Consider the following 26,424-nt stretch of genomic DNA (forward strand, 5'->3'; position numbering starts at 1 on the left):
TGTTTATGTCTGTGGTAGGTTGTCATCAAGAACATTGATTTTTATCAAAATGGACCCTACAAGGGCACTGAAAATCAGCACTGGATTCAATAGGGAATAAACTCTGCTTCACTGTGAGATACTGCAGTGCCTTTCAGGAACATGCATTTGACACAGGGGCTCTGACTCTTGTGCGGTAAAGTTCAGCATCAATTGCCATAAATACAAATTCAAACTAAAAATACTTCCTTTTGCAGTGTAAGATGTTATGTCCTGAACCGTGCCCTATTACCCACAGTTCTTGTATATCCTGTGGTGCACCTGTAATCCCATCCTCGTCGCCATTGTAAAGACGTGAAAGAGACAAAAATTGTATACAAATATAATTTATTAAGTGCTGAATAAAAGACCCACTGGTGCAATGGAAAAGCATCCAGCCAAATTAAATCTTCAACTGCTTCTGCCCAATAACAACCTATTCCTACTAAGGTTCTAATGGTGCATCATTGTGTTTTGTATGACCTAAATACAAATCTAAATTCTATAATGAAAATAAAGAAGAGACACAATTACCAAAGTACCCCTTACCAATCAGGTGCATCTACTTCTATATGTTTATTGGACCTAACCCTGACCATGAACTGTGCCATCACGCATCACCAGCTACATTTCAGCAGAAGCCTCTTTCACGATCCAACACCCCGGACATCAGAGATTCATAAAGGTCTCCTCCACTAACCCCATCCTCCACAGACACCCAGGAAATCCCAAAGCATCCAAGTTCCTGAGCATCTTAGGCTGACAATTTATCAGGTCCTAAGATACCCCATTCCCCACCAACATCTTGTACATCCCTTTAAGCAAAATCCTTTGTTATAAATCGGACACATCTGCCCTGTCCAACATTGAGAAGATTCCTAAGACACCAACCCACCACAATCAAATCTGCACATTGTCTAGGTTTTCTTGAATTACCATTCTCATTGCCAGTGTTATATACAACATCTCCTATATAGTCAATTTGAAATCTTCACTTCTATCAATTAATTTAGTTGATCCACTCTTGCCTTACACTTAGCACATTTCAGAAATATTCTATTAAGCCAAACTTCACCTCCTCCCAACCTTATACTTGACCATTGTTTTTATTTCATCTAACAGTGGTATTGAGTCTGGGAACTGGCGGAGTAGGCTTAAAGGTAGTGAGCAGACCTCCTTATAAACCCAACCATTTCTGAGTATTTCTGATTTACCGTTCGGAACTGAAATAAATATCAATGTAATTGTAGACCTGTCAACTCACACGGTGCCACTGTGTGTCAGATGACATGGGCTCGCTTCACACAATTATCTGGTGAGGAGCTAACCCACATGGTGGGAGAGAGGGAAAGCTGGAAACCCCTCCACTGAGTGATTGATATCGTCTTTATAGGCACTCAGCAGCCAACGTCAAATAAGGGTTTTGAAAACACCCCAGCACTTCGGCCGCAGCACCTTTTTTTGTTGGGTGGAGGGCGGGGCAGGTGGGGGTGCAGCGCATCATTGAGGGATGGGACATAAGTGTCTCTCAGAGACTTCCTGGCATGTAGCCTTTCCCCTCCAAGGCTCCGCCCCTCATACAGTACAATTTGGTTCAAGTTGATAGGACTATCTGATGAAAGTAAAACAATGCATCCCTGGTCAGATCTCAGATTTGTTTTAGATATTTACTTGCTCCCATGTGTCTGCTCAGTCTGATTTCTGTTCTTTCCCATCTCTTTGAGAGATTATCTCTGTCACTTTAGGGACAGTGCTTTCAATTCAACATGAGAAATATGCAGTGGCCATGAGCACCCCACCACATGTGAAGCATGGATGTGCCTCTGCTCTATACACAGCAGACCCTAAATATCAGATAGTTGACAATGTATTATTCCTAGTGCTGGACAGAAAAAGATAGTGCATGTCTCCATTTTTACACGATCTTCACTGCAAGTGATAAGCGCAGCAATCAAAGTCAAAATATTGTTCATGACTCAGCGCCACCACGATGTACCACTGCAACACAGCAGCCATTACATACTGTGCTGCCATCTCTACGCCACAGTTTTGTGTCAAATGTCTATTAAAACCATTGCTGTGTTTAGAATATTTTAAGCAAGAATCCTGCCTTATGGCATCAGACTCATATTAAATGCAAGCTAAACCACCAAGAAATTTCACAAAATAAAATGAGGACTGAGAATTTAAGCAGAAAGAAAGCAAAAATGCTACAATTATAACTTTTTTTAAAACTAAAGAAAAGACATTACGTTTTCCCGACATGAAGAAGGTCAGAACTAGTTAATGCCTACAGGAAGGAAGATATTGCTACAGGGGGAGGTCTCTGCTTCAAAAATATTGGGAATACCGGGACTGTATTTATTTATTTTATTTATAAAGTTTTATATAGCGCTAACTTGATCCCGAAGGATATCAGAGCGCTTTACAATTTGAGTCAAAGGTAACAAATCAGAACATTAGTCTAAATAACATTGCGAATCCAATGGGCATTGAATCAACTAGTACAAACATAACAGCTCAACACAACCTTTTCTTACTTCCCTAAAATGAACCTGATACCCTTGGAGTTGTTTTTTCTTGAACACGTTTTGTTTTCAATGGAAAACGTGACTCTTAGGCCATGTGGCTATGGAGTATTTTATGTTTCAAAATAAGTTCAATAAATGAAATCCCTCCAGAATGCACAGTAGGAAACATAAAGGGTCCCTTCGAGAGGCTCATAGTAAGATAGCTTTGCGTTCCTTTGTTTTCCTTGCTTTCAAGTGCAGTGCTCCAACTGATGCAATTCACCCTTGATGACAGTTCATAGCTGACTGTTATATTAGCACTGTAACTTATGAACTGCAAGTAATAAAATGATCTCTCTGACAAAAGCAGTAACCCACTGAGCTATTTACATGAAATACAAGTATGTGACATTCATGGTACACGTGCTTTGCAACAGGCATATTAACCCTCTCCACTACTCTAAGATTAATTTTAACAGCCACTTGACTAAACTCCGATCTCTCTTTTTACTGTTGCCAGAAAATTGCAGGACACGCAAAGAACTCTGCAGCAGGGGCTTTTAAACCAAAACTCGGAGCGCCCCCGATCTCGGTGCCCTGTGCTGTGGCACATGCAGCGTGGGGTCTTCTTTTTTCACAGATGGTCGTTTTAGCTGCATTGTGGGTAGGAATGATTAAACCAATAACTTTGGAAGTCTAATAACCAATCACAGGCATATAGATTGGTCTTTTTTTATCTATCTAAGGTGCCAGTAAAAGTTATACTCGATCACTCATACTTGTGGGGGGTGCATCACCGGATAGGAATTGGTCAGATTTGCACTGCTTTTTAAACTCAAAAATGAAATAACCTTTGCCGAATCACATTTCTCCGGCCCAGCAAAGCCTGTCCTAGGGCGCCAGTCCTCAGCTCATCTGTAGAAATCCATCTTCCTCAAAGGATGGAGTTGAAACTAGAAGCAATGACGACATGTTTGCTATAAACTGTCAGTCACCAGATCTAATACAAAGTGAAGATACTTGGTACAATGGAGATGCTGGTAGAAATTCCATTAACAGCAAGTTAGCCAACACACTGGTGTTCGGGAAAGACCATGCTGACTGGTGGAGAGAACAACAAGATCTCAAGGTGTTGGTTGCAGAGTTTAAAGCAATTTTCAGCCATCCAATCCGGCTGGGCTCCTGCTGAAGCATATACTTGTTTGACATTCAGGAGTGATGAATCTTGAAAGTATAATTGGGTGCCCTCCGAAGCCTGGTTGATCAGACTACACATAATGCTTATTACAATAAATGCTGTTTGGTTTAAGGTTAAGGTTTGGATACTGTTTTGGATATGGAGTAGGCGTAACCTTACGTTTAGGGTTAGGGTAAAGAATAGTGTTAGGTTTAGGATTATCCTTTGGACTCGCCTTAGGGTATGGGGTAGGTTTACCATTAGTTTTAGGATTAGGTCAATGTTAAGATTAGTACTATTTAGGGTTAGGAATTGCATTAGGGCAATCGTTAGGGCAAGATTTCTGCTTGGGTTGGGCAAGGGTTATATTTATGCTTATGATAAGGTTAAAAATGAGGGTTTAGGATAGTCTTGAAGATTAGTACACTTACAATTGTGCTTAACGTTTTCAAAGTAGTGCATTTCTCTGAAGATGTATTCTCATACATTGTAATTACATTATAGAGACTGCTGTGGAATTGTATCTCAATGTAGTTCTACTCTGTGTAGTGACATAACACTGGTTTATTCTTGTTTCTTACTGATTCACAACCCCATCTCCTCCTCCAACTGTGAAGCTCCTTCTTTCCAGTGCAGTGTTAATGTGGTGAATGCATGTGATGGCCTATCGTACAAAAATGTGACAAGACCTACCCTTAGATGACTTTCTTTTTTCCTCACCCACTGCAGGTCACTTTTTTGCCAGAGTGGTGTTCAGTGTCCTCCACCCAAAGGAAGAAGAAGATGCACTGGAGGACAATCTTATTGTCTGCGCAGATGAGCTGCTCCAGGTGAAGGACATTGGGGATGAGAACAGATGGGATGGTTTGTCCTTGTCCACTGGGCAGCGCGGCCGGGTGCCCATCTGTGCGGTGGAACCTCTGTCCTTCCCTTTCCACCAGTAAGTGCACTTGTAAATCACTTGTGTCCTAAGCATGTGAAGCAATCAGGGACGTACCTTAGTCAATGATGTTCGGGTGTCAGTCTGAGATTTCCCAACTTACAACAAGGTGTCACCAACAAAAACTGATAGAGTGGGCTGAGGCCACTGTGTGGTGGTTATGTAAAGGGATAGTAGCATTGGTTTTCAGATATTTGGAAAAGTAAGGCCAGTTAGTGTAGAACATCAGTGAGATAGTCTGGACTATGTTGTCCACTTTGAACTTCTACTTCTTTACAGCACAGAGGCCAAGGGAAGCAGGCTTGCATAAGTCCATATCTAACTTAAGCAGATCAGGCTTAGGATGGGCAGGAAGAGGAAGCCTTCTAGTAGCCCAGAACCAGCAGCAGACCATTCTTGGGAGAAGAGAGGGAACAGGCAGAGCAGGCCAGGAGAAAGTTGCAAAAGAGTAGAAAATGCTGCAGAATTCCTAGTAGTGTGTAATGACCGAAGGCATCTAAAACTCCAGGAACAGAAAGCTTGAAACTACCTGGACCATAGAGCCCCTGTACAGTGTGTTGAACTATATGCAAAGGAATTGATGATCCCTCTTTATATCTCCCTTTTATAAAAAAAATATTTAAATGGTATCACAATATTTAAGATTTTAACATTGTGTGTGGATGTGTGTGCTGACGGAACATGGAAATGCTTTCATTTTCATAGGATGTACAATTGCCAATTGCTCTGCTTCAAGTTGCGTTTTTAGCTACCTGTCCTATTCATGTGGCTTGGATGCCATTCTAAGTGTTTGTGGATTTTGTAGGTTTAATTAAATGTTTTACAATGACAATGTTGAATAATGATAGTATATCATTTGTCAGTATATATTCGAAAGGATATAACAAGGTGGGAGCAAACACCTAGACAGCTGTATGACTTTGAGCTGTATTGTGCAAATGATGGTGGCAGGAATTTGGAATAACGTTAGCGCTGGGACGCTCACGGGCAGCCATGCGCTCTACAAATCTGTAAAATAAATAAATAAATAAATAACGTGCACTGTTCTTGTAGGGTGATGTATTAGAGTGGCTAGAGCTGGATGCAACCAGTGATCTACCAAATACTGAATCATCTGGACGGTTTGTAGATGAATGATTGCCCCGAATGTCGCCTCACCCTCTGGCATGTGATATGACCCCACAATGCGATCACTTAAAGGAAGATAACAATAGAAAGGGTAGATGTTTGGATGAATGCTGAATTTGTATGCATATATGGATGAGTAGATTAATGTAGGAGGAGCATACATGTGTAAGGAAAATATATCTGGCTTGATGGGTATTTGTGAAAGGACGTTTGATGGTTAATTTGTGTGTATGGGGATTAAAGGTCACTTTGTGTGTGTGTACCTGTGGTGTGTGTATGGATGTGTATGTTTTTGGAAGGGTCTTGTATGAGAGTGTGCACAAGTGCACAGATGGATGCAATTGTAGCTGGATGTTAGCAAGTGACCTGATGCTGCTGCGTTTAGAGGTGCTACCCTTGTGAACATTCTAAGCTGTAAATAAGAGTTAGTGAAATTGAAGGGAATGTGCATCTACCTGTTGGGCACTGGCGCGTAATAAATCGCTGTGATGGAGTAGCACTGCTACTGAATCTCATCAAGAATCCTGAGATGGAGCTTGTCCTATGTGCACTTAGGTGTCATTCCCTAGTAACAGAATATTCTATGCTGACAAACATGATGTCCTTCAATTGGCCCCTGCTGGCGGTAAGAGAAGCTCATAACAGAAAGAGTAGCAATGCGCCATCTTGGAATAATAGATAACAAGTGTTTGACGTGTACGTTAAAGTTTTAAGGTCGCACATGCAACTCCAGCAATTGTGTTAAACATGTGCCACAATTTATGAGAATGTTCATTGTTTACAGCATTTCAGAATGACACAACATGAAGTGCAATTAGAACTAATTGTGGGATGCTCATGAACTGTCACCAAAGTGTACCTGTTTGTGCTGCTCCCAGAGTAGATATTGAACTACCACCAGCACTGGCCTCCTGACCCCCTCTCACACTGCTGAGATAGATGGGTGACAGCCCCTACAGAGCCTCAGGGAAGCGGGTAGTGCTGTGCTGGGCTTTTGTGGACCAGACCTGAACCTGGCGAAAGTGAAGAAAGATAGAGTTTGTTAGGACCTGACAGTGAAAGATAAAACCACTAGCTTGCAGATCCTACGTTTTACAATTCTCATATACACCAGTGGATTCAGATAGAGGAAAACCGATGCCTGAGAGGGACAAATAATTCAAGAGCCAATATCAAATGCTGAAGCACTGCGAGCAAAGTGTCCAAGCAGCACGCATAGTTCCTGAAAGGGGTGTGAAGCTCCAATGCTATGCATTGATCGGGTCACTGTGGTCATTTTACCAGGTGACCAGTGCTCTAGGTGGGATGTAAAATGTGGGAGGTTCTAAAAAGGACATTGGCAAAGAAATGTAACCAAAAATCCTATTTTAAGAAGCCTAGCGCATGTGATAAAATGTGTGGCTTCAAACGTGGAATCTAAAAACCTGTGCTATATAAATTATGCATCTTGGCCAGTATTTGAGTACCTCTCTATGAGCTGTACGTTATTGCATTCAGACATAACACAGCAACAGACATACACCTAAAAAACAAGCAGACATATTGGCTTTGCCAATGCTTGTTAGAAGTATCAAATAAATGGCTAACAAGAATGATTTGGTGTGAATAAGTAGAATTGAAAACGTTTCAGTTGTGAAGGTTTGACACTGAATTAGACATTGCTAAAACCCGTGGAGTGGAAATGGTCTTCAGAGTGTCTCAGTTTCTTCTTTTCCCCATTCTGGCAGTTTTGTTCTGCCTATTTTCACTCTGTTAAAACACGTACTTTTCTCCCCACAATGTCATGAAACCGCTCTGCTCTCTGTAGAGAGGCCAAGGACTGCATGTACATGAAGACCGATTACCTTTATGACAAACTGACAGACACTGTTAGAAATGTACACTACCTTAAGACCCTCCCCAGAGCTCTCGCTTGTGCCCCTTCTTGAACACCCACTCATAATCAGAACTCCCCCAGATGCCTAGCAGCAACTTGGTTCAAATAAAAGATTCGCATGTTGTATGAAAAAACTAAAGACACACAACAAATATGCATTGGGAATGCAAGATGAACTACAAATGAAATGTAAAAAGGATCCGATTTGCTGTTGTAGATTACCTCAACGCTTTCTACTGTTGGTGGAAAATTGAGCATTGTTTTAGCCTGTAAAACATATGAATTTAACACCCAACAGAGATGCATTTTAATTACAGTTTTTAATGACTACTCCATCTGAGACTTGATAGGATCTGACCAATTTAAAGCCCTGCAGGAGGCACACCGATTGTGGAGCGGGTGACAGGCAGGGGCCTACTCAGTTCCTTGTCCTCAACCTTGCCTGTGAATCCTACACATCTATGTAGGCTGCTCTACCATCCCAGGCCCAGTCTTAGAGGTGATTGAGCCACTGAAGGCTTGAGCCAGTTTACTGACTCTGGCTCAGCTCATGGTCGTCTTGGATCCTCAAGCCCAAAACCAGCTGAGCCTTCATGTGGTTTCTTCCTGCCACCGAAGTTCCAACCTCATTTGCCAAGAATGAATGACAAAGCAGTGACTTTGATGTAAAACAGGTAAGGGAAGCAATCTGAAACCAGAAAATCTGGGATCAATCCCGGCTTCCCTGCTTGAAAAAATTGTTTGCTCCTGGGCAAATATTTTCTTTCCAATATATCACAAAGGAAGGGGCCCCCTGAGTGGGATATGAGGCAGATCAGCAGGGGAAATAATCAGAATAAACGAAGAAGACGATAGATCTGCCCCGTTTTCAATCAATAATAGGCTCTTCAGGAGTCCAGTTTTTTTCAATAGTCACCCATTTAGTGCTCACCAAGGTATCAGTGCCACATTAGATTCAGACAAGAACACATTCAAGTTTATAAAAAAAATATATCATTTTTATTTTTATTTACTTCATGTTTTAAAGTGCATCTAGGCATATTAATTTATTCAAACATTTCAATATAACAAGATAAAAAACACCCCATCAACAACCAGTCTTCCTGCATTCAAACTCAAACACATTCATCAATCACTAACAAACATTCTCATACATAGTTCATTCATTCATCTCAGACAGGGATTAAGGAATAATGCTCTGAGAACATCCTGAACATGTCCTCTCAGCCATAGGCCGGAGATCGATGATTAAAGGTTCAGGGCAAGTTGTTTCAACGCCGACGCGTGTTTCGGTGCCAGGCCCGTGGACTGGCCGCACCTTCGTCAGGGCAAAAGAAAGGGGAGGAGAGGGGGTGGTAGGTAACAGTATCACAAATGCTTCTGATATCCAGGCACTCTGTAGAAAGAACACATATTTTAATATTGTGTTTCGCCCCCATTCCATAAACAATTTAAAGAGATAATCATTTACTATCCTCATATTTTTTCTCAAATGCTTATCCTGTAGACCTATATACATATGTACTGATCACATAGTAATTTATCACAATGATTTAATCACAAGTTGGGGGTCTTGGTGAGCTCGAAAAATGGGTGACACAATAAGCAAAAATTAAAAAACAAGTCATTAGCGTAAAAGGTACAATCACGACCCCTGCAGAGGACCCTCACATACATCCTGACTCTTTTGTTTCTGTACTTGTGTGCACTACGCATTTATCCAATTTTTATATATATATGCATTTCACTATTTATTTCATATCCTACGCCAAGTTGCCCTAGTCCCCAAAATCTGTTTGGTTAAATAGCATCGCTATTGTAATTTATAATTGGTTGACCCCTCGTTTTTAAGGACCCAAACATTCAGGTTCCTAATGCAGTTTTAAGAAACATTCATGTTCCTAGTGCAGTTTTAAGTGACAGCCATTTACAGACACTCAACAGCCCCATCACGATAGTTTGTTGGGAGGGCATTACCTTGTATTCAGGCCCGAATTCACTTAGGCAGTCCGCCCAAGGGGAGGTAATGGCAGGTCACCACCTTTAAATAACAAACAGGATTTCGGAACCTTCCTGGAATCCTGAACAATAGATAACAGTAGCGTTTCAGTAACCCAACTAAGATTTAACTTCACAATTCTCTCACAAATTCATAAGTGTCACGTCTTACCTAGGTACAAGGAGTCCTAATATGCGAATAAAGCAGCGAGGTAGTAGGTTCGGGGCCGGAGACTGAATCGGCCTGGAAAAAGGGAAAACAGGGTTTGAAACTCCTCTTTCCACCACATAAATTAGAAGCACAGGCGTTTCACAGCATGGGATACCTACTTAATCGCGTGGTAAATAGCGCGTAGCAGTTTTCTTTGTTTCACAGAGTTAAGGGTCCAGGCGAGTATCAGCTTTCAGCACGCACCCGCAATCAATTAAATGAAGGGTCTCGTCTTGCGGTGCTTTCAGCAATGAGTACCGTCGGGATCTGCCGGATAGAAGGTGCAAACAAACCCGGCATTAGCTCTATCGTTTAAAGCTTTCAAAATAGGCAGCGCGATAAACGTGTGTCCCAGCAGTAAGGTGTTAAACTTTACAGCAGTACGTTTTTAAACAAAATTTACAGCGCGGAGTCCGCTGTTGTAGACAGACGGCTTCATGCACTGTTTAAGTCTTCCGGGCTCACAAAAATGTAAAGACCCGGCGTAGGCTCTGTGGCTGGTGCTTTTCTTTAAAGTATAGAGATACGAATAGCAACCTAGGTACGAAATGCAAGTAAGCTTCTAAAGCTTAGATGATACGCATTTTCATGCAGCGTACTCACACAGACGGTCCTTGTGGAAATTCCCCTTCACTCCGCATCCGGCAGCTGGTGGGCGACAGCTCAACACGCCGCTTCACTCTTTTTATAAAGCACTGCAAACACCTAATTAGTTTCAGCTATGCTCAACAGCTACTGGCTCAAGGAAAAGGAAAGACCCGGACAGGGTTCCGTGTTTTGACCAAAACACGAGATGGAGTAATCAACTTCGTGTTTTCCTTTAATATACATGGTACCATCATCTCAGAGTACAGAAAGTAGTCAATAAATGGCATTTTCCCATGGGCATGCCTCGTTTAGGCCAGTATTAGCCACATCTAATAAAAAAATCCAGAAAACCTCCCTCTTTTTCCTGATAGAGGTAGTATTTTTGCCTGGAATTTCACGGATCTTTTCCAGGATGGACCATTTTACATCATGCTCAGTATGTTTCATATTCAGCCAGTGGGCAACGAGGGGAGCTCCCCGCCTTTCATTCCGAATATTTCCCTTGTGCTCGCCAACTCGGATTCTGCATTCACGGCCGGTTTCGCCCACATATGGCAATTCACAGGGGCAGATGATAACATATATAATGTTTGATGATCGGCAGTTCCTCATGGTGTTAAGTTTTATCTGGCGATTTCCAATGGTAAGAGATTCGCCAACAATGGCATTGGGACATGTGTGACAGTTGCCACATCGGTGGTTACCTTTTACAGGTGGAAGGCCCGAGAGGCCCGTTTGTTTAGGTCCAACTGGGCTCCGAACTACCCCTCGTACAAGATGGTTTCTCAAGTTCTTGTTCCGCCGAAAAGCAAAAATGGGGTTGGTTAAAGTTTCTTCTCCTTCATTGCCATTCAGGATGTGCCACTGCGAATTTATGGCTTGACGGATTTTGTCATTCACCGTAGAGTGATTGGTGATGCAAACCAGTCTGTTTAATTCATCCTTTGTTTGGGTTTGGAACATGCTTTCACGGTTGAAATACCTGGCCCTCATGAAGGACTCCTTGATTAAACGGTGGGGATACCCACGTTTCAAGAGTTTGACTTTCAGTAAGTCTGATTGTTCTAGGAAGTCGCTCATCCGAGAGCAATTCCTTCTCAATCTCAGGAACTGGCTAATGGGGATGGAATCACGTTGGCAGCGAGGGTGGTAACTTCCATAGTCCAGGAGCGTGTTTTTTGCGGTGGGTTTAGTATATAATGACACATATAGGCACTCCCCATTGTGTCTTACCCATACATCCAGGAATTCCACTTGCACATTACTCGCCTTGGCAGTGAATTTGATGTGGTCGTCCGCTAGATTTATCCATTTGATAAATTCATCCAGAGAGCCCTGGTCGCCACTCCAGACAAAAAAAATGTCATCTATGAAGTGCGACCAGGCTCTCACATTCTCAGAGAATGGGGCCATTTCGTTGTAGATGTTTTTATCTTCAAAATGGCCCATGTATAGACAAGCTATACTCGGTGCGCATGAGGCCCCCATGCTTACCCCCTTAACTTGATGGTAAAACTGTTGGTTGAATTCGAAATAGTTTTCATTCATCACAATTTTCGAAAATTCAATGAGGAGCTGGGCATTGGGTAAGGCATCTTCTTTCAGTAACAGTTCTTCTAGGACCATAATAGCTCCTTCTTGTGGAATATTAGAATATACCGATTCCACATCCATGGTAACCATAAGTTCTTTGTCTGGATCGAATGAACAATTTTCAATTTTTCCAATAAAGTCACCCGTGTCCCTGATGTAAGATTTCAATTTGCATACTAGTGGTTTCAAGAACTTGTCAATATATTTGGACAGCGGTTCAGTAGCAGATCCAATGGTAGAAACAATAGGACGCATTGGAGGGTTCGTTTGACTTTTATGCACTTTGGGAAGGCCGTAAATAATTGGCATTCTTGTGTGTGTGGGGGTAAGGTACTCTGCTTCTTTAATACAGATTACACCTTCGTCTGCCGCTTCTGTCACAATCGTTAAGATTTGTCTCTTTAAATTCTCCTCAGGGCATCTCAAGATCCGCTTATAGTGGGCCTCAGAAGATAGTAAACTGTCCATCTTTTCAATGTAATCGCTGGTTTTAAATACCGCGATTCCTCCACCTTTATCACACGGCTTGATCGTTAGATCTTGGTTGTTCCTTAATGCCTTCAGGCCCATACTCTCCCAGATGGTTAAATTATGTTTGGGGGAAGGAGTAAATTTAAGGGCTTTCAAAAGTTTATGAATGACCGCCTTCTCAAAAACACCTACTTCAGGTCCCACAGTCTCAAGACTGGGAGTGAAATTAGAGGGTGGCTTAAGACCCGACACATTGTCTGTGTTCTCACAATCAGGTCTTGTTAGAAAGAATTTTTTTAGACGAATCTTTCTAAAAAACGCATGTAAGTCTCTGAATATCCCGAATCGATCCACCTGAGTGGAAGGGACAAATGATAAGCCATGAGTTAGTAATGATAATGATTCTTTAGAGATGTCATAGTCCGATAAATTGAACACCGGGATCTCTTTTACCTCCTCCAATACTGTGTTTGTCGAGTTTGAATGTATCTCTGCGGAGGTCCCTGCCTCGCAGGAATTGAGGTACTGGAGGGGTCCGATTTCTCAGACGGTTGTTGCCTCGGCGATTGGCTAAAAAATGGTCCTGTCCATTGGATCTATCAAACTGTTCAGGATATTGTTGAAATCCTTAGTTGTAATTTGGGTCATTGTTCATTTCATTATCACCATCAGAGTCGGTTGAATTAGAGAACGTTTGTACTCGTCTCTTAGTGTCTCTCTGGTTACCATATTGATTGGTCCCTCCCTGATTGGTATAGAATTGGGGGTTCAAATACGGGTATGCTTTTTCTTGCGAAAAAAGTCTAACATCTTTTCTGAACTTTTCAACTTTTCTTTTTAAAAGATAGTCAGAAAAGGAGTCCAATTCGATGTTTATTTCCTCAAGGATCTTTTTCCCAAGGTCAGATGGATTTTCCTTTTTTAATTTTTCTTCTAATTCTTGGATTTCTTTATCTAACATGGATAAAACCTCACGTGCGGTTTCAACAATGAGCATCATATAATCTCTGCTACATCTGTTAGAGATTAATGCCCATTTTTCCAAAAAATGGCGGAGTTCTACAAACAGTCCAGGAATATTCCTGACCCTTAGGCCTATGGGTATGGTGCCTGCCTTTAAGTAATCCAACATGTATTTAGCGTGGGCTTCTATTCGTATAGATTTCTTTTTTAGATTGAGGAGTTTGTCCCACTCACCATCAATTCTTTTAGATGGAGCAAAAGTACTAGATGTTCCCTCTGCACCAAATTTGATTGGTGCAATCGGACCCCTCCAGTACCTCAATTCCCGCGAGGCCAGGGACCTCTGCAGAGATACATTCAAACTCGACAAACACAGTATTGGAGGAGGTAAAAGAGATCCCGGTGTTCAATTTATCGGACTATGACATCTCTAAAGAATCATTATCATTACTAACTCATGGCTTATCATTTGTCCCTTCCACTCAGGTGGATCGATTCGGGATATTCAGAGACTTACATGCGTTTTTTAGAAAGATTCGTCTAAAAAAATTCTTTCTAACAAGACCTGATTGTGAGAACACCGACAATGTGTCGGGTCTTAAGCCACCCTCTAATTTCACTCCCAGTCTTGAGACTGTGGGACCTGAAGTAGGTGTTTTTGAGAAGGCGGTCATTCATAAACTTTTGAAAGCCCTTAAATTTACTCCTTCCCCCAAACATAATTTAACCATCTGGGAGAGTAGGGGCCTGAAGGCATTAAGGAACAACCAAGATCTAACGATCAAGCCGTGTGATAAAGGTGGAGGAATCGCGGTATTTAAAACCAGCGATTACATTGAAAAGATGGACAGTTTACTATCTTCTGATGCCCACTATAAGCGGATCTTGAGATGCCCTGAGGAGAATTTAAAGAGACATCTTAACGATTGTGACAGAAGCGGCAGACGAAGGTATAATCTGTACTAAAGAAGCAGAGTACCTTACCCCCACACACACAAGAATGCCAATTATTTACGGCCTTCCCAAAGTGCATAAAAGTCAAACGAACCCTCCAATGCGTCCTATTGTTTCTACCATTGGATCTGCTACTGAACCGCTGTCCAAATATATTGACAAGTTCTTGAAACCCCTAGTATGCAAATTGAAATCTTACATCAGGGACACGGGTGACTTTATTGGAAAAATGGAAAATTGTTCATTCGATCCAGACAAAGAACTTATGGTTACCATGGATGTGGAATCGTTATATTCTAATATTCCACAAGAAGGAGCTATTATGGTCCTAGAAGAACTGTTACTGAAAGAAGATGCCTTACCCAATGCCCAGCTCCTCATTGAATTTTCGAAAATTGTGATGAATGAAAACTATTTTGAATTCAACCAACAGTTTTACCATCAAGTTAAGGGGGTAAGCATGGGGGCCTCATGCGCACCGAGTATAGCTTGTCTATACATGGGCCATTTTGAAGATAAAAACATCTACAACGAAATGGCCCCATTCTCTGAGAATGTGAGAGCCTGGTCGCGCTTCATAGATGACATTTTTTTCGTCTGGAGTGGCGACCAGGGCTCTCTGGATGAATTTATTAAATTGATAAATCTAGCGGACGACCACATCAAATTCACTGCCAAGGCGAGTAATGTGCAAGTGGAATTCCGGGATGTATTGGTAAGACACAATGGGGAGTGCCTATATGTGTCATTATATACTAAACCCACCGCAAAAAACACGCTCCTCGACTATGGTAGTTACCACCCTCGCTGCCAACGTGATTCCATCCCCTTTAGCCAGTTTCTGAGATTGAGAAGGAACTGCTCTCGGATGAGCGACTATCTAGAACAAGCAGACTTACTGAAAGTTAAACTCTTGAAACGTGGGTATCCCCACCGTTTAATCAAGGAGTCCTTCAAGAGGGCCAGGTATTTCAACCGTGAAAGCATGTTCCAAACCCAAACAAAGGATGAATTAAACAGACTGGTTTGCATCACCAATCACTCTACGGTGAATGACAAAATCTGTCAAGCCATAAATTCGCAGTGGCACATCCTGAATGGCAATGAAGGAGAAGAAACTTTAACCAAACCCATTTTTGCTTTTCGGCGAAACAAGAACTTGAGAAACCATCTTGTACGAAGGGTAGTTCGGAGCCCAGTTGGACCTAAACAAACGGGCCTCTCGGGCCTTCCACCTGTAAAAGGTAACCACCGATGTGGCAACTGTCACACATGTCCCAATGCCATTGTTGGCGAATCTCTTACCATTGGAAATCGCCAGATAAAACTTAACACCATGAGGAACTGCCGATCATCAAACATTATATATGTTATCATCTGCCCCTGTGAATTGCCATATGTGGGCGAAACCGGCCGTGAATGCAGAATCCGAGTTGGCGAGCACAAGGGAAATATTCGGAATGAAAGGCGGGGAGCTCCCCTCGTTGCCCACTGGCTGAATATGAAACATACTGAGCATGATGTAAAATGGTCCATCCTGGAAAAGATCCGTGAAATTCCAGGCAAAAATACTACCTCCATCAGGAAAAAGAGGGAGGTTTTCTGGATTTTTTTATTAGATGCGGCTAATACTGGCCTAAACGAGGCATGCCCATGGGAAAATGCCATTTATTGACTACTTTCTGTACTCTGAGATGATGGTACCATGTATATTAAAGGAAAACACGAAGTTGATTACTCCATCTCGTGTTTTGGTCAAAACCCAGAACCCTGTCCGGGTCTTTCCTTTTCCTTGAGCCAGTAGCTGTTGAGCACAGCTGAAACTAATTAGGTGTTTGCAGTGCTTTATAAAAAGAGTGAAGCGGCGTGTTGAGCTGTCGCCCACCGGCTGCCGGATGCAGAGTGAAGGGGAATTTCCACAAGGACCGTCTGTGTGAGTACGCTGCATTAAAATGCGTATCATCTAAGCTTTAGAAGCTTACTTGCATTTCGTACCTAGGTTGCTATTCGTATCTCTATACTTTAAAGAAAAGCACCAGCCACAGAGCCTACGCCGGGTCTTTACATTTTTGTGAGCCCGGAAGACTTAAACAGTGCATGAAGCCGTCTGTCTACAACAGCGGACTCCGCGCTGTAAATTTTGTTTAAAAACTTACTGCTGTAAAGTTTAACACCTTACTGCTGGGACACACGTTTATCGCGCTGCCTATTTTGACAGCTTTAAACGATAGAGCTAATGCCGGGTTTGTTTGCACCTTCTATCCGGCAGATCCCGACGGTACTCATTGCTGAAAGCACCGCAAGACGAGACCCTTCATTTAATTGATTGCGGGTGCTTGCTGAAAGCTGATACTCGCCTGGACCCTTAACTCTGTGAAACAAAGAAAACTGCTCCGCGCTATTTACCTCGCGATTAAGTAGGTATCCCATGCTGTGAAACGCCTGTGCTTCTAATTTATGTGGTGGAAAGAGGAGTTTCAAACCCTGTTTTCCCTTTTTCCAGGCCGATTCAGTCTCCGGCCCGAACCTACTACCTCGCTGCTTTATTCGCATATTAGGACTCCTTGTACCTAGGTAAGACGTGACACTTATGAATTTGTGAGAGAATTGTGAAGTTAAATCTTAGTTGGGTTACTGAAACGCTACTGTTATCTATTGTTCAGGATTCCAGGAAGGTTTCGAAATCCTGTTTGTTATTTAAAGGTGGTGACCTGCCATTACCTCACCTTGGGCGGACTGCCTAAGTGAATTCGGGCCTGAATACAAGGTAATGCCCTCCCAACAAACTATCGTGATGGGGCTGTTGAGTGTCTGTAAATGGCTGTCACTTAAAACTGCACTAGGAACATGAATGTTTCTTAAAACTGCATTAGGAACCTGAATGTTTGGTTCCTTAAAAACGAGGGGTCAACCAATTATAAATTACAATAGCGATGCTATTTAACCAAACAGATTTTGGGGACTAGGGCAACTTGGCGTATGATATGAAATAAATAGTGAAATGCATATATATATATAAAAATTGGATAAATGCGTAGTGCACACAAGTACAGAAACAAAAGAGTCAGGATGTATGTGAGGGTCCTCTGCAGGGGTCGTGATTGTACCTTTTACGCTAATGACTTGTTTTTTAATTTTTGCTTATTGTGTCACCCATTTTTCGAGCTCACCAAGACCCCCAACTTGTGATTAAATCATTGTGATAAATTACTATATGATCAGTATATATGTATATAGGTCTACAGGATAAGCATTTGAGAAAAAATATGAGGATAGTAAATGATTATCTCTTTAAATTGTTTATGGAATGGGGGCGAACCACAATATTAAAATATGTGTTCTTTCTACAGAGTGCCTGGATATCAGAAGCATTTGTGATACTGTTACCTACCACCCCCTCTCCTCCCCTTTCTTTTGCCCTGACGAAGGTGCGGCCAGTCCACGGGCCTGGCACCGAAACGCGCGTCGGCGTTGAAACAACTTGCCCTGAACCTTTAATCATCTATCTCCGGCCTATGGCTGAGAGGACATGTTCAGGATGTTCTCAGAGCATTATTCCTTAATCCCTGTCTGAGATGAATGAATGAACTATGTATGAGAATGTTTGTTAGTGATTGATGAATGTGTTTGAATGCAGGAAGACTGGTTGTTGATGGGGTGTTTTTTATCTTGTTATATTGAAATGTTTGAATAAATTAATATGCCTAGATGCACTTTAAAACAAGAAGTAAATAAAAATAAAAATGATATATTTTTTTTATAAACTTGAATGTGTTCTTGTCTGAATCTAATGTGGCACTGATACCTTGGTGAGCACTAAATGGGTGACTATTGAAAAAAACTGGACTCCTGAAGAGCCTTTTTATTGATTGAAAACGGGGCAGATCTATCGTCTTCTTCGTTTATCCAAATATTTTCTTTCACCAAGCCTTCCCTTTCTTCATTATAACACGAGAGTACCTTCGAATATGTACATTCAGGATGTGTGCTTTACTAAAACCGCTTGGGTTTGATTTAACAGACTTTAATGTTGCTTCCTCAGTAATAAGAATCTAGGCCACTTATCAGTGTACAAGACAAAGCTGAACTCACTAATTGGATTTTCATCAGGGCATCAATATTTCCAAGTTTGTGTTTTAAAGCCATCACTTTTAATAAATGCCTCTCAGTGCAGTATTATATTCTAAAGTACTAAAGTGAAACGCTTCCGTGTTATAGAAATGCACTTTTTAAAATTTTGAAGCGACTTTATCATATTTTGAAATGGTGTTTGTTGCATGCTTTACATGACAAATATTTTCATTGCTCAACAACTGTGGGTCTCTAAGAGCCAAGCCAGAACCTTAGCTCGGCTCTCCCTGTCAATATATTGTCTCTCCCATCTCTACCCAGCCTGCAGTAACAGTGATTTGATATCACTGTTGCTGCAGACGGCCGATCCGACATTCACTGCTAGTCCAAGACCCGGCTAAGAAATTCCTGGAACAATATACAGATGCTGACGTTGACCTAGCAGCAATATTGTGTGAAAACTTGTCATATGCAACAGCAGTGAAGGTGTGCAAATGACTGCAGCGAAGGTTACATTTCCATTGCATACTATACAATGGATAGGGCTTCCGCACTAAGGCAGCCAGCTACCAAATAATTCAGTCAACCAGAATGTTCAGATTAAAATAAAACTTTTTTTTTCTAAATAAAAACTTGCTTTCTCAATACAATTAACATATTTTTTGCTCATCGGGAAGCAACAGCTGCTTCACTAGAATTCATGTTTTTAACAGTAAAAGGCGCTCCTAGTGGAATGTTGTTCGTGGTTCATAGATATGTGAATTCACGTTTTAGAACTCTGGCCTGTTTTGACCATTATGTATAAAATGTCATCCCAAAAATATTTGTACTAAACTTCCCCCCAAAAAAATATTTGCAGGTTTAGTGCGATAGACAATAAGGACCCACAAATACAGGGCTCTAGTTATAAAGCTATTTTGAGAAATAAAGGTGAGTTTATTGCTCTAAATACTTCTATTTTTGCCTGCCCGGACCTGCTGCCAGGTATAATTGCATTTACAGCTGTGGACTTCTCTGCCAGGATTGCGGAGTAATCCACTATGGTAAGCCCCATTCAAGGAGTGGGATAGTGGTGTTTCAAGGCATGGTTTGCCTTGGAAGTCTGGGAATTCCTGCAAGCACGTATTAAACAGTAATTTGACCCTTTCTCGTCCTGGAAATGGGTGAAGATTTACTCTATCCAAAGACTGGAGTAATTGACCTTGATGGGAAAGGCAATGGCTCACTGCTGCATTCAGTGGAGTGGAGTTGAAGGACTTTCTCCAAGAGAAAATTGTATCAGTTAATACGTTGATACAGATAGCTTCTGAAGTCAGGGATTACTTGGTACTAGACCATTATGCATGGGGTTTATTATACATTTTGTGGTTGTGTTATGTATTATGTGTAGTGCACATTCTACGATGTACCAGTGATTCTTGTCTCATAGAATATCAACTCTTTTTACTTTGCAATAACGTCTTGGGAAAATGACCTCTGTTGCCCCTTAACCTTTGCACCTACAGATAAAAAGTCACCTACTCCATATTCCCTTTGCAGGTGGTTCCTGAAAAATTATACCGTGACCTGCAGTATTCCCAGTGAGATCAGCGTGCCCGGCTCCTCCACACTCATAGGTAAGGGGGGGGGGGAGAATCTGATCCTGCATCACTGTGAGACCGTTTCTAACATATCTGTGGTACAATGGTGACGTCATCTGCATCACACTAGTTCAGCCATGGACCCGTGCAGGTAGGAGCGGGTGAAGGGGTATTTCTATGGACGAACACAAGGGAAAATGAAATAAATAATTAATTTTCTCTCGTCATCGTCCACTGAAATCACAGCCCCCCTCCCCCCAGGCTCCACCTCTCTTACCTGCGCTGTCTGCGGCTGCACTAGTGCTCGAATTTCCGTAGAGGGTAAATTTTTGATTTACTTGCTTATATCTGCCATCAACATGGGCTCTCCGTCCCCACAAGCACCCCCTGGACATAGCCACATTCTGTGCAGTATGTTGTCTTTGATGTGGACCCTAGAGTACTCGGGGTTTCGGGGAGCTGTGAAGTGCTCATTTATACATAAAAGCTTTTGGCCTGATTTCGCCACAGTGATATCCATTTGTGCAGATAAAAAATGAATTAGCCTGGCGAAATATTAAGCAGGCATTTGATGTTTGTGTAGCATTAACCTAGCCAAGTAAAAGCTTGTCCTAGGAAGCAGGAAACACTATACACACAAGATAGGCTAAAAATGAGCTTGGAGGCAGGTAATGAGACTGACAGTGGTGAGCAGACCTGGGTGCAGGAGCTGCTCGTGCAGGTAAGAGCGGTGAGGCAGTGGGGCCAGGTTGATGGGGGGCAGACGACCTCGAGAGAAAATGAGATAAATAGTTAATGTTCCCTTGTCCAATGGGCTCCACTGCTCTTACCTGCAGGGGATGTGGCTACCTGGATGGAGTACAGGGGTAGCTAAAACGATATTCCACTTAACTCACACACAAAAGTGTACTTTGCAATCTCTTGTAAGGACCTCACAGTCTAATTTCTCTCGGTGCACTCTTGACACACAGCACTAACAGGGTCCTCAGCTTTGCTCTTGCTTTCTCAGTGCCTTTGCTCTTCAGTACCCAAGTCTCACCATTTTGAGAGGCACCCACCATCTTTGCCACTTCCGCTGGTGCTTTTTCAATGGATTCTACATCAAAATACTATCATAACACCTCAGCGCCACCCTCCTCTCATATTAATAGTCTTGTGTGGTAGTGTCATATCTAGTAGTTTATTTCACTGGAATTATACCTCTGGTGCTGGGCTTAACCCATGCTGCACTTTCTTGACCTGTTTATGGCCTTTCTACTGCCTGATTTGAATATGTCTCCTTACAACGCATGTAAATACATCGCATGCAATTATAACGCAGTTGTTACAACAACCGTGACGGCCGCGATGTTACAACACGAACTAGTACATCGCAAGTCATTCCAACGACTGGCTGTAGGGGGTGCGCTGGATTTAGGAATAGTATTCTTTATTATTCTAAAGAACTGTAATCTTCATTCTCAGGGGTCTCACTAATACAAAGAACTTGGCACAGAAGCTGAAATATGAAAAGACATCTTTATTAAACTTAACTAAGTGAGACTACGTCACACAGGAGCCTTAGCAACTGAATGAGGCAGTCTGAAGAGTACAGAACACAGAGGCCGTTATATGCTTAGGGTTACAAACTCAACACAAAAGTAAGGGGCAGTCCTAGCTTTTGCAAGCATCCAAAATACCTAATATGGACATACAAGATCTGCAAAATATTAGCCAATAGGAAAACATTCAGAACAAGGCATCATGTAACCAGAACGTCCCCCTTAAGTGTGTTTCTGCCCAGCCCATCAGTCAATAAATTACAGCACCTATAGGTCAATCAGTAATGGCAGAACATGTCTGTATGCAGTTAGGCCAGCTGGTGTCTGAGATTGGTTTTCAACACAAGGACAGAGGGGGTTTTCAACACGTTGCAGTCCAAAGGACAGAGACACTTCATGAATAGAGCAGCCTGTGTAAAGGCAACGCAAAATGACGACAAATGTAAGATGGAGTCAAAATTAAAGAACCTCAATTCCTACTCCAGTTTGTGCAACAGCAGGGAAGGAGTTGGATTGTAAATCCAACACCATCACACCCCCTACAGCAATTTGTTGAAACAACTTGCTATGTAATGGTATGCGTGGTAACAACGCAGTTGTTGTAATGACCGTGTTGTAAAGGTACTGCATTGTGGAGATAGCGTTGTAAACTCTGTTTACCGCCTGACTTCACCATTTTGCAGATGAGGCTTATAAAAACTGGGCAACACTTTTCATTAAGTGAACACAATACTTCAGATGAGCCATTCAGTACAAGTATATGATTGGCCATGTATGGCCACTCAAATTGTGTATGCTACAGGTTTGAGCACCAGAAGCGAACACAACAGTCCAGGCAATGTTTCTTGAAATGAACACTACAAATTAGATGTGGACCCAGATCTCTGGATGAGGCCTTACAGTTTCTTCCACAGAGGTAGCACAGCTGTGCATTCTCACTTCCGCTCCCCTTACGTATTATGTAACCATCCTTCCAGGAAAGGCTTTCATGACCAACACACTTCCAAATCTTGACAAGGACACAGCACACACCTCCCTCTGATTACAAACCAAGGATGCTCTCCTCCCACTGACATTAAAGTGTGATCTTTTTGTTTTCCAGGCCAGGGGAGGTGCACCACTACCAAAGACCACCAAGGGACTTCCTGGGACGAGCTAAGTTTCCATGTTGGAGAAGACATCGAAATCGTAGGCTTCCTCCTCCCTGCACTTATTTGGTTTGTGGGAAAGTCATCGGTCACTGGGGCCATTGGCTTTGTCCGAACACAGCATGTGGACCTCGCCTGCTGCAAATCACTGTAAGTACACTGCAGCAGTGACTGCGCTGCTGCACAGCGAGCAAATATATCCGACTATTAAGCAATGGCACTTCAGAGCAAGTCATTGTGGAGTCTTCAGTCCTAGAGGGAATCCATTGAATCATTCAAGGGAAACTCAGACATTCTAACTACCCCCTAACCCAAAGAGGTCTCTCGGATTGAAAATGTACCACCCAGATCCCGCTACTCAATCATGCAGGCAAAGTGCTGTTGGTTAAAAAGTCAGGACTGGTTTAAGATGTCACACTATATCCATGGCCACTTGTTACCTTTGACTCTTTGTCATATCAAAAGGTAAAAACATGTAAACATCTCACCCAGGGCTAAACACTTTTTATTAGCAAATTTTGAAAAAACAATGTTCAATTTAAATTAACTAATTGGATTCGGATAACTAGAAAACCACTCAGTGTGCAGCATTGGATACTGTCTTATTATGAAACCAAGAGGATGTTGCTCTTAGTATGGTGCTTTGCTTTAAATAAAAGTCACAACTAATAACTGTTTGAAATTGAAATATATTTAGGTGTGTACATACTCTTAAGGGTGTCACAATTAGGACCATTTTTAGAACAGGTTATTTTATTTTTTTACCCTGATTCAGGGCCGGACTGGCCATAGCGGGCACTGGGCAATTCCCCGGTGCACCGCACTGGTGGGGTCTGGTTTTGGGCGCCTGGGGGCCGTTTTTGTAACAGGGCCCTGTACCAAAATCGGCCAAAAACCGGCCCCGGCAAAGAGCTCGGCAGCACCTCCAATCCCCCCCACCCCCGAGTGGGGAGGGTGGGCCTGCCGAGCACTTTGCCAGGGCCAGTTGTGGTTCCCAGTCCGACCCTGCCCTGATTACAAGTTCAGGGCTAACTTCCAATACTTCAGCAAACACCTGTTTGCCTAGGGATAGGAATTCTATTTTGTGCACTGATCATCACACACCAGAATTTTTCCCAGGCCATTCCTACTAAATTTACTTGGAGAAAGATGCCTGGGGCCGTATTATGGAGAGTGCCCCGGGGGCGCAACTGACCATTGCGCCCACTTCTTTGCACACCCCCAGGGCACTTTCGTATTACAGAAAATTGCTGCAGATGCTTGTGCGGCCCTTTCTGTAATACAGATAGCTCTGTGCACATATGTCGCCAGCGTGGAGCATGGCCCTATGCAAAAGAGGAAATCCTTTTGCCTCTAAGTCCGCGCTGTGCTATAGATGCGGGCATAGAGGCAACGAAGCTGTTAGGAGGCACACTAATAATGCGCCACCTAACAGGTGGCGTGCGCACTGTCAGTGCACCCCCTGATGGCAGTTCTCTATGGACCCCTCCCCCCAAATGTCCCCTTGCAGGCGGATGTGTTCACCCGCTGCACCCGCCTGCAAGAGGATCTTTCTCCCCTCTTAAAAGTACAGGCGAGTTGACACCTGCACAGTGAAACGTGGAGCGGCTGCTGAAAAGCGGCTTCATATTTTACTTAAATGCGCTTCCCCCAGTGCAGCACGACTTCACGGCTGCTGAGGAGGCAGTGCATTCAATGTAATAGGGCCCAATTTCCCTGTTTGCACCCCGTGCAAATTTTCAAACAGGGAATGCGCACCCTATGTGTAATAGGGCCCCTGGTAATTTAGTAGATCTGAAGAATGGTGTAGTGAATTTATCAAGTTTTGTGTGTTATTCCCCATTTAAGGGAGTATACTTCGAATATGAAGTATTTACTGCATACTGCTCCTGGTAACTAATTCCCACCAGGTATCCGCCTGTACTGTGTGCAGTAACAGTCTCCTCCCATAGAAAGAGGGCACTCGTAATCAGGGACTACACGTGGCCTCTAGAAATAGGAACAAAGCTGTAGACGAGGAGTGCAGAGTGCAACATAATTCTTCTGGAGGGGCAGAAATCTCCATTTCCCTAATGACAAGTGAGTCGAATTGGGTGATTTATTTACCCCCACTCAAAACATACTGAATTACTGATAACCAGGACTGAGATATTTGCTACTTGCGGTAAATAACTTTTTGTAACCGTTTTACGCTTGGAATAGGAGGTGCAAGGTGTAGAATTATTATTTAGTGGCATCACATTCCACATCGTTTATTTCTTTCTTCTGGGCCTTCTCGATAAATATCGGCGAGCTTGACCCGCCGAAAGCTGTCGGGTGAAAACAGATCTGCCCGGATGGCTGTGTAGCATACTTTCCATGGTTGTGTTTGTGATGGCAGTTACATCCCACATCTGCTAGGTGGAGATGTTTGCTCATTTTTCTCAAATCTTTTGATTCTCTTTCCATTGCATTGTGCGACAATTGGTTTTCATTTAGCAAGAACATTGTTTTGGGGTTTGGCGGGGCAGCGATCATCAAAAACAAAGCTTTCAGAGGTCTATTGAAAGAGGGGCTTATGTTTGTTCCACAGAGTAAAGAATTCGGAAATGCTGAATTCGCGTGATTCCACCAAAAAGAGTTGTTGTGTTGCCCTTTTTAGGGCTCGGGGCGGAGCGCCGAGATCCTATTAGTACAGAAAGAAAAAAAAGTGTGTTAGGGGCTTTGGAAAGACACATTCCAGACTTTTTTTTATTATCTGAATGGTGATTTGTCTTCGCGGTGATGTATTTTTAGTAGTCTTGATGCTATTGGGCAGTTGTAATTTTCCGGCGCCATTTTGGGCATTTTTCCAGCGGTTACGTGCTCGGAAGTGCATTAATCTTAATTAGGAGCTGTCAGGGTGGCCGTGTAATGCATTCCAGATGGTGTGCGCGCATTCACCATAGAGTAGTGCGTTTGTCGGGCACGCGGCGCGTCCTCCTCACTGCTGGCTGGGAGCTGATCGCGGCGCATGCTGCGAGCACTTCTATTGGACTCATGGGAAATTCACTTTCCGAGGCGTCCAGTTAGGTCATCACCGTCACGGTGACAGCATGGAAGAAAGTCAGCTCGAGGCTCATGCCATGTATCAGGCTGGCTCGAGCGCCCATCTTTTCGGAATTGTCATTCCCAGCCTTGTGCGCACATGCGAAAGACGCACGTTCGGCATCTGGGCAATATTTACAAAGCGTGCGCGGTTGTTTCATAAGAGCAGTTGGAGGCTGGTTCCATTGAGGAAGCAACTGGATAGCCAGACATCCCCTGAACCTCAGGGAACGGCAGTCCTCTGTCTTTGCTCTCGACGATGGCTGCCCCTCGAGTACTCCCTTTCAAATTAAAGGAGAGGCATTCAGAGACTGACAATCATACCCATTTTAGAATCTGCATTGAAAAAAATAAAAGTAGTACCCCATTTAAGCGTTTCTGAGTGGCAGTGGTCAAACTACCCTCTTCATGTTAGCTAAAGATGTTGCATATAAGCATGGGCGGATTTTGCGGATCCACGATTCACGAATTTGCGGATTCACGGATCGTGGATCCGCAAAATCCGCGGATTTAGCGGATTTGCGGATTTGGGGCGGGGCTTCCTCGAGTGTGTGGGCGGGGCCAAACGGACGGGGCTTCCATGCGAGCGCA

The 26,424-nt window shown here is 42.8% G+C and overlaps 1 protein-coding gene across 3 annotated transcripts in view; it reads left to right on the forward strand.

Annotated features, from left to right (window-relative positions):
• SH3TC2 (SH3 domain and tetratricopeptide repeats 2) overlaps positions 1 to 26,424 on the forward strand; it is a 313,696-nt gene that overhangs the window by 160,335 nt on the left and 126,937 nt on the right. For all 3 annotated transcript variants that reach the window (XM_078652997.1, XM_078652994.1, XM_078652995.1), the window contains exons 7-9: positions 4,435 to 4,645; positions 20,038 to 20,114; positions 22,722 to 22,917. In XM_078652997.1, the coding sequence (XP_078509123.1) occupies positions 4,435 to 4,645; positions 20,038 to 20,114; positions 22,722 to 22,917 (484 nt within the window). The remainder of the gene's footprint in view (positions 1 to 4,434; positions 4,646 to 20,037; positions 20,115 to 22,721; positions 22,918 to 26,424) is intronic.

The sequence above is a fragment of the Lissotriton helveticus genome, chromosome 7 (assembly GCF_964261635.1).
Source record: "Lissotriton helveticus chromosome 7, aLisHel1.1, whole genome shotgun sequence".
Taxonomy (NCBI): Eukaryota; Metazoa; Chordata; class Amphibia; order Caudata; family Salamandridae; genus Lissotriton; species Lissotriton helveticus.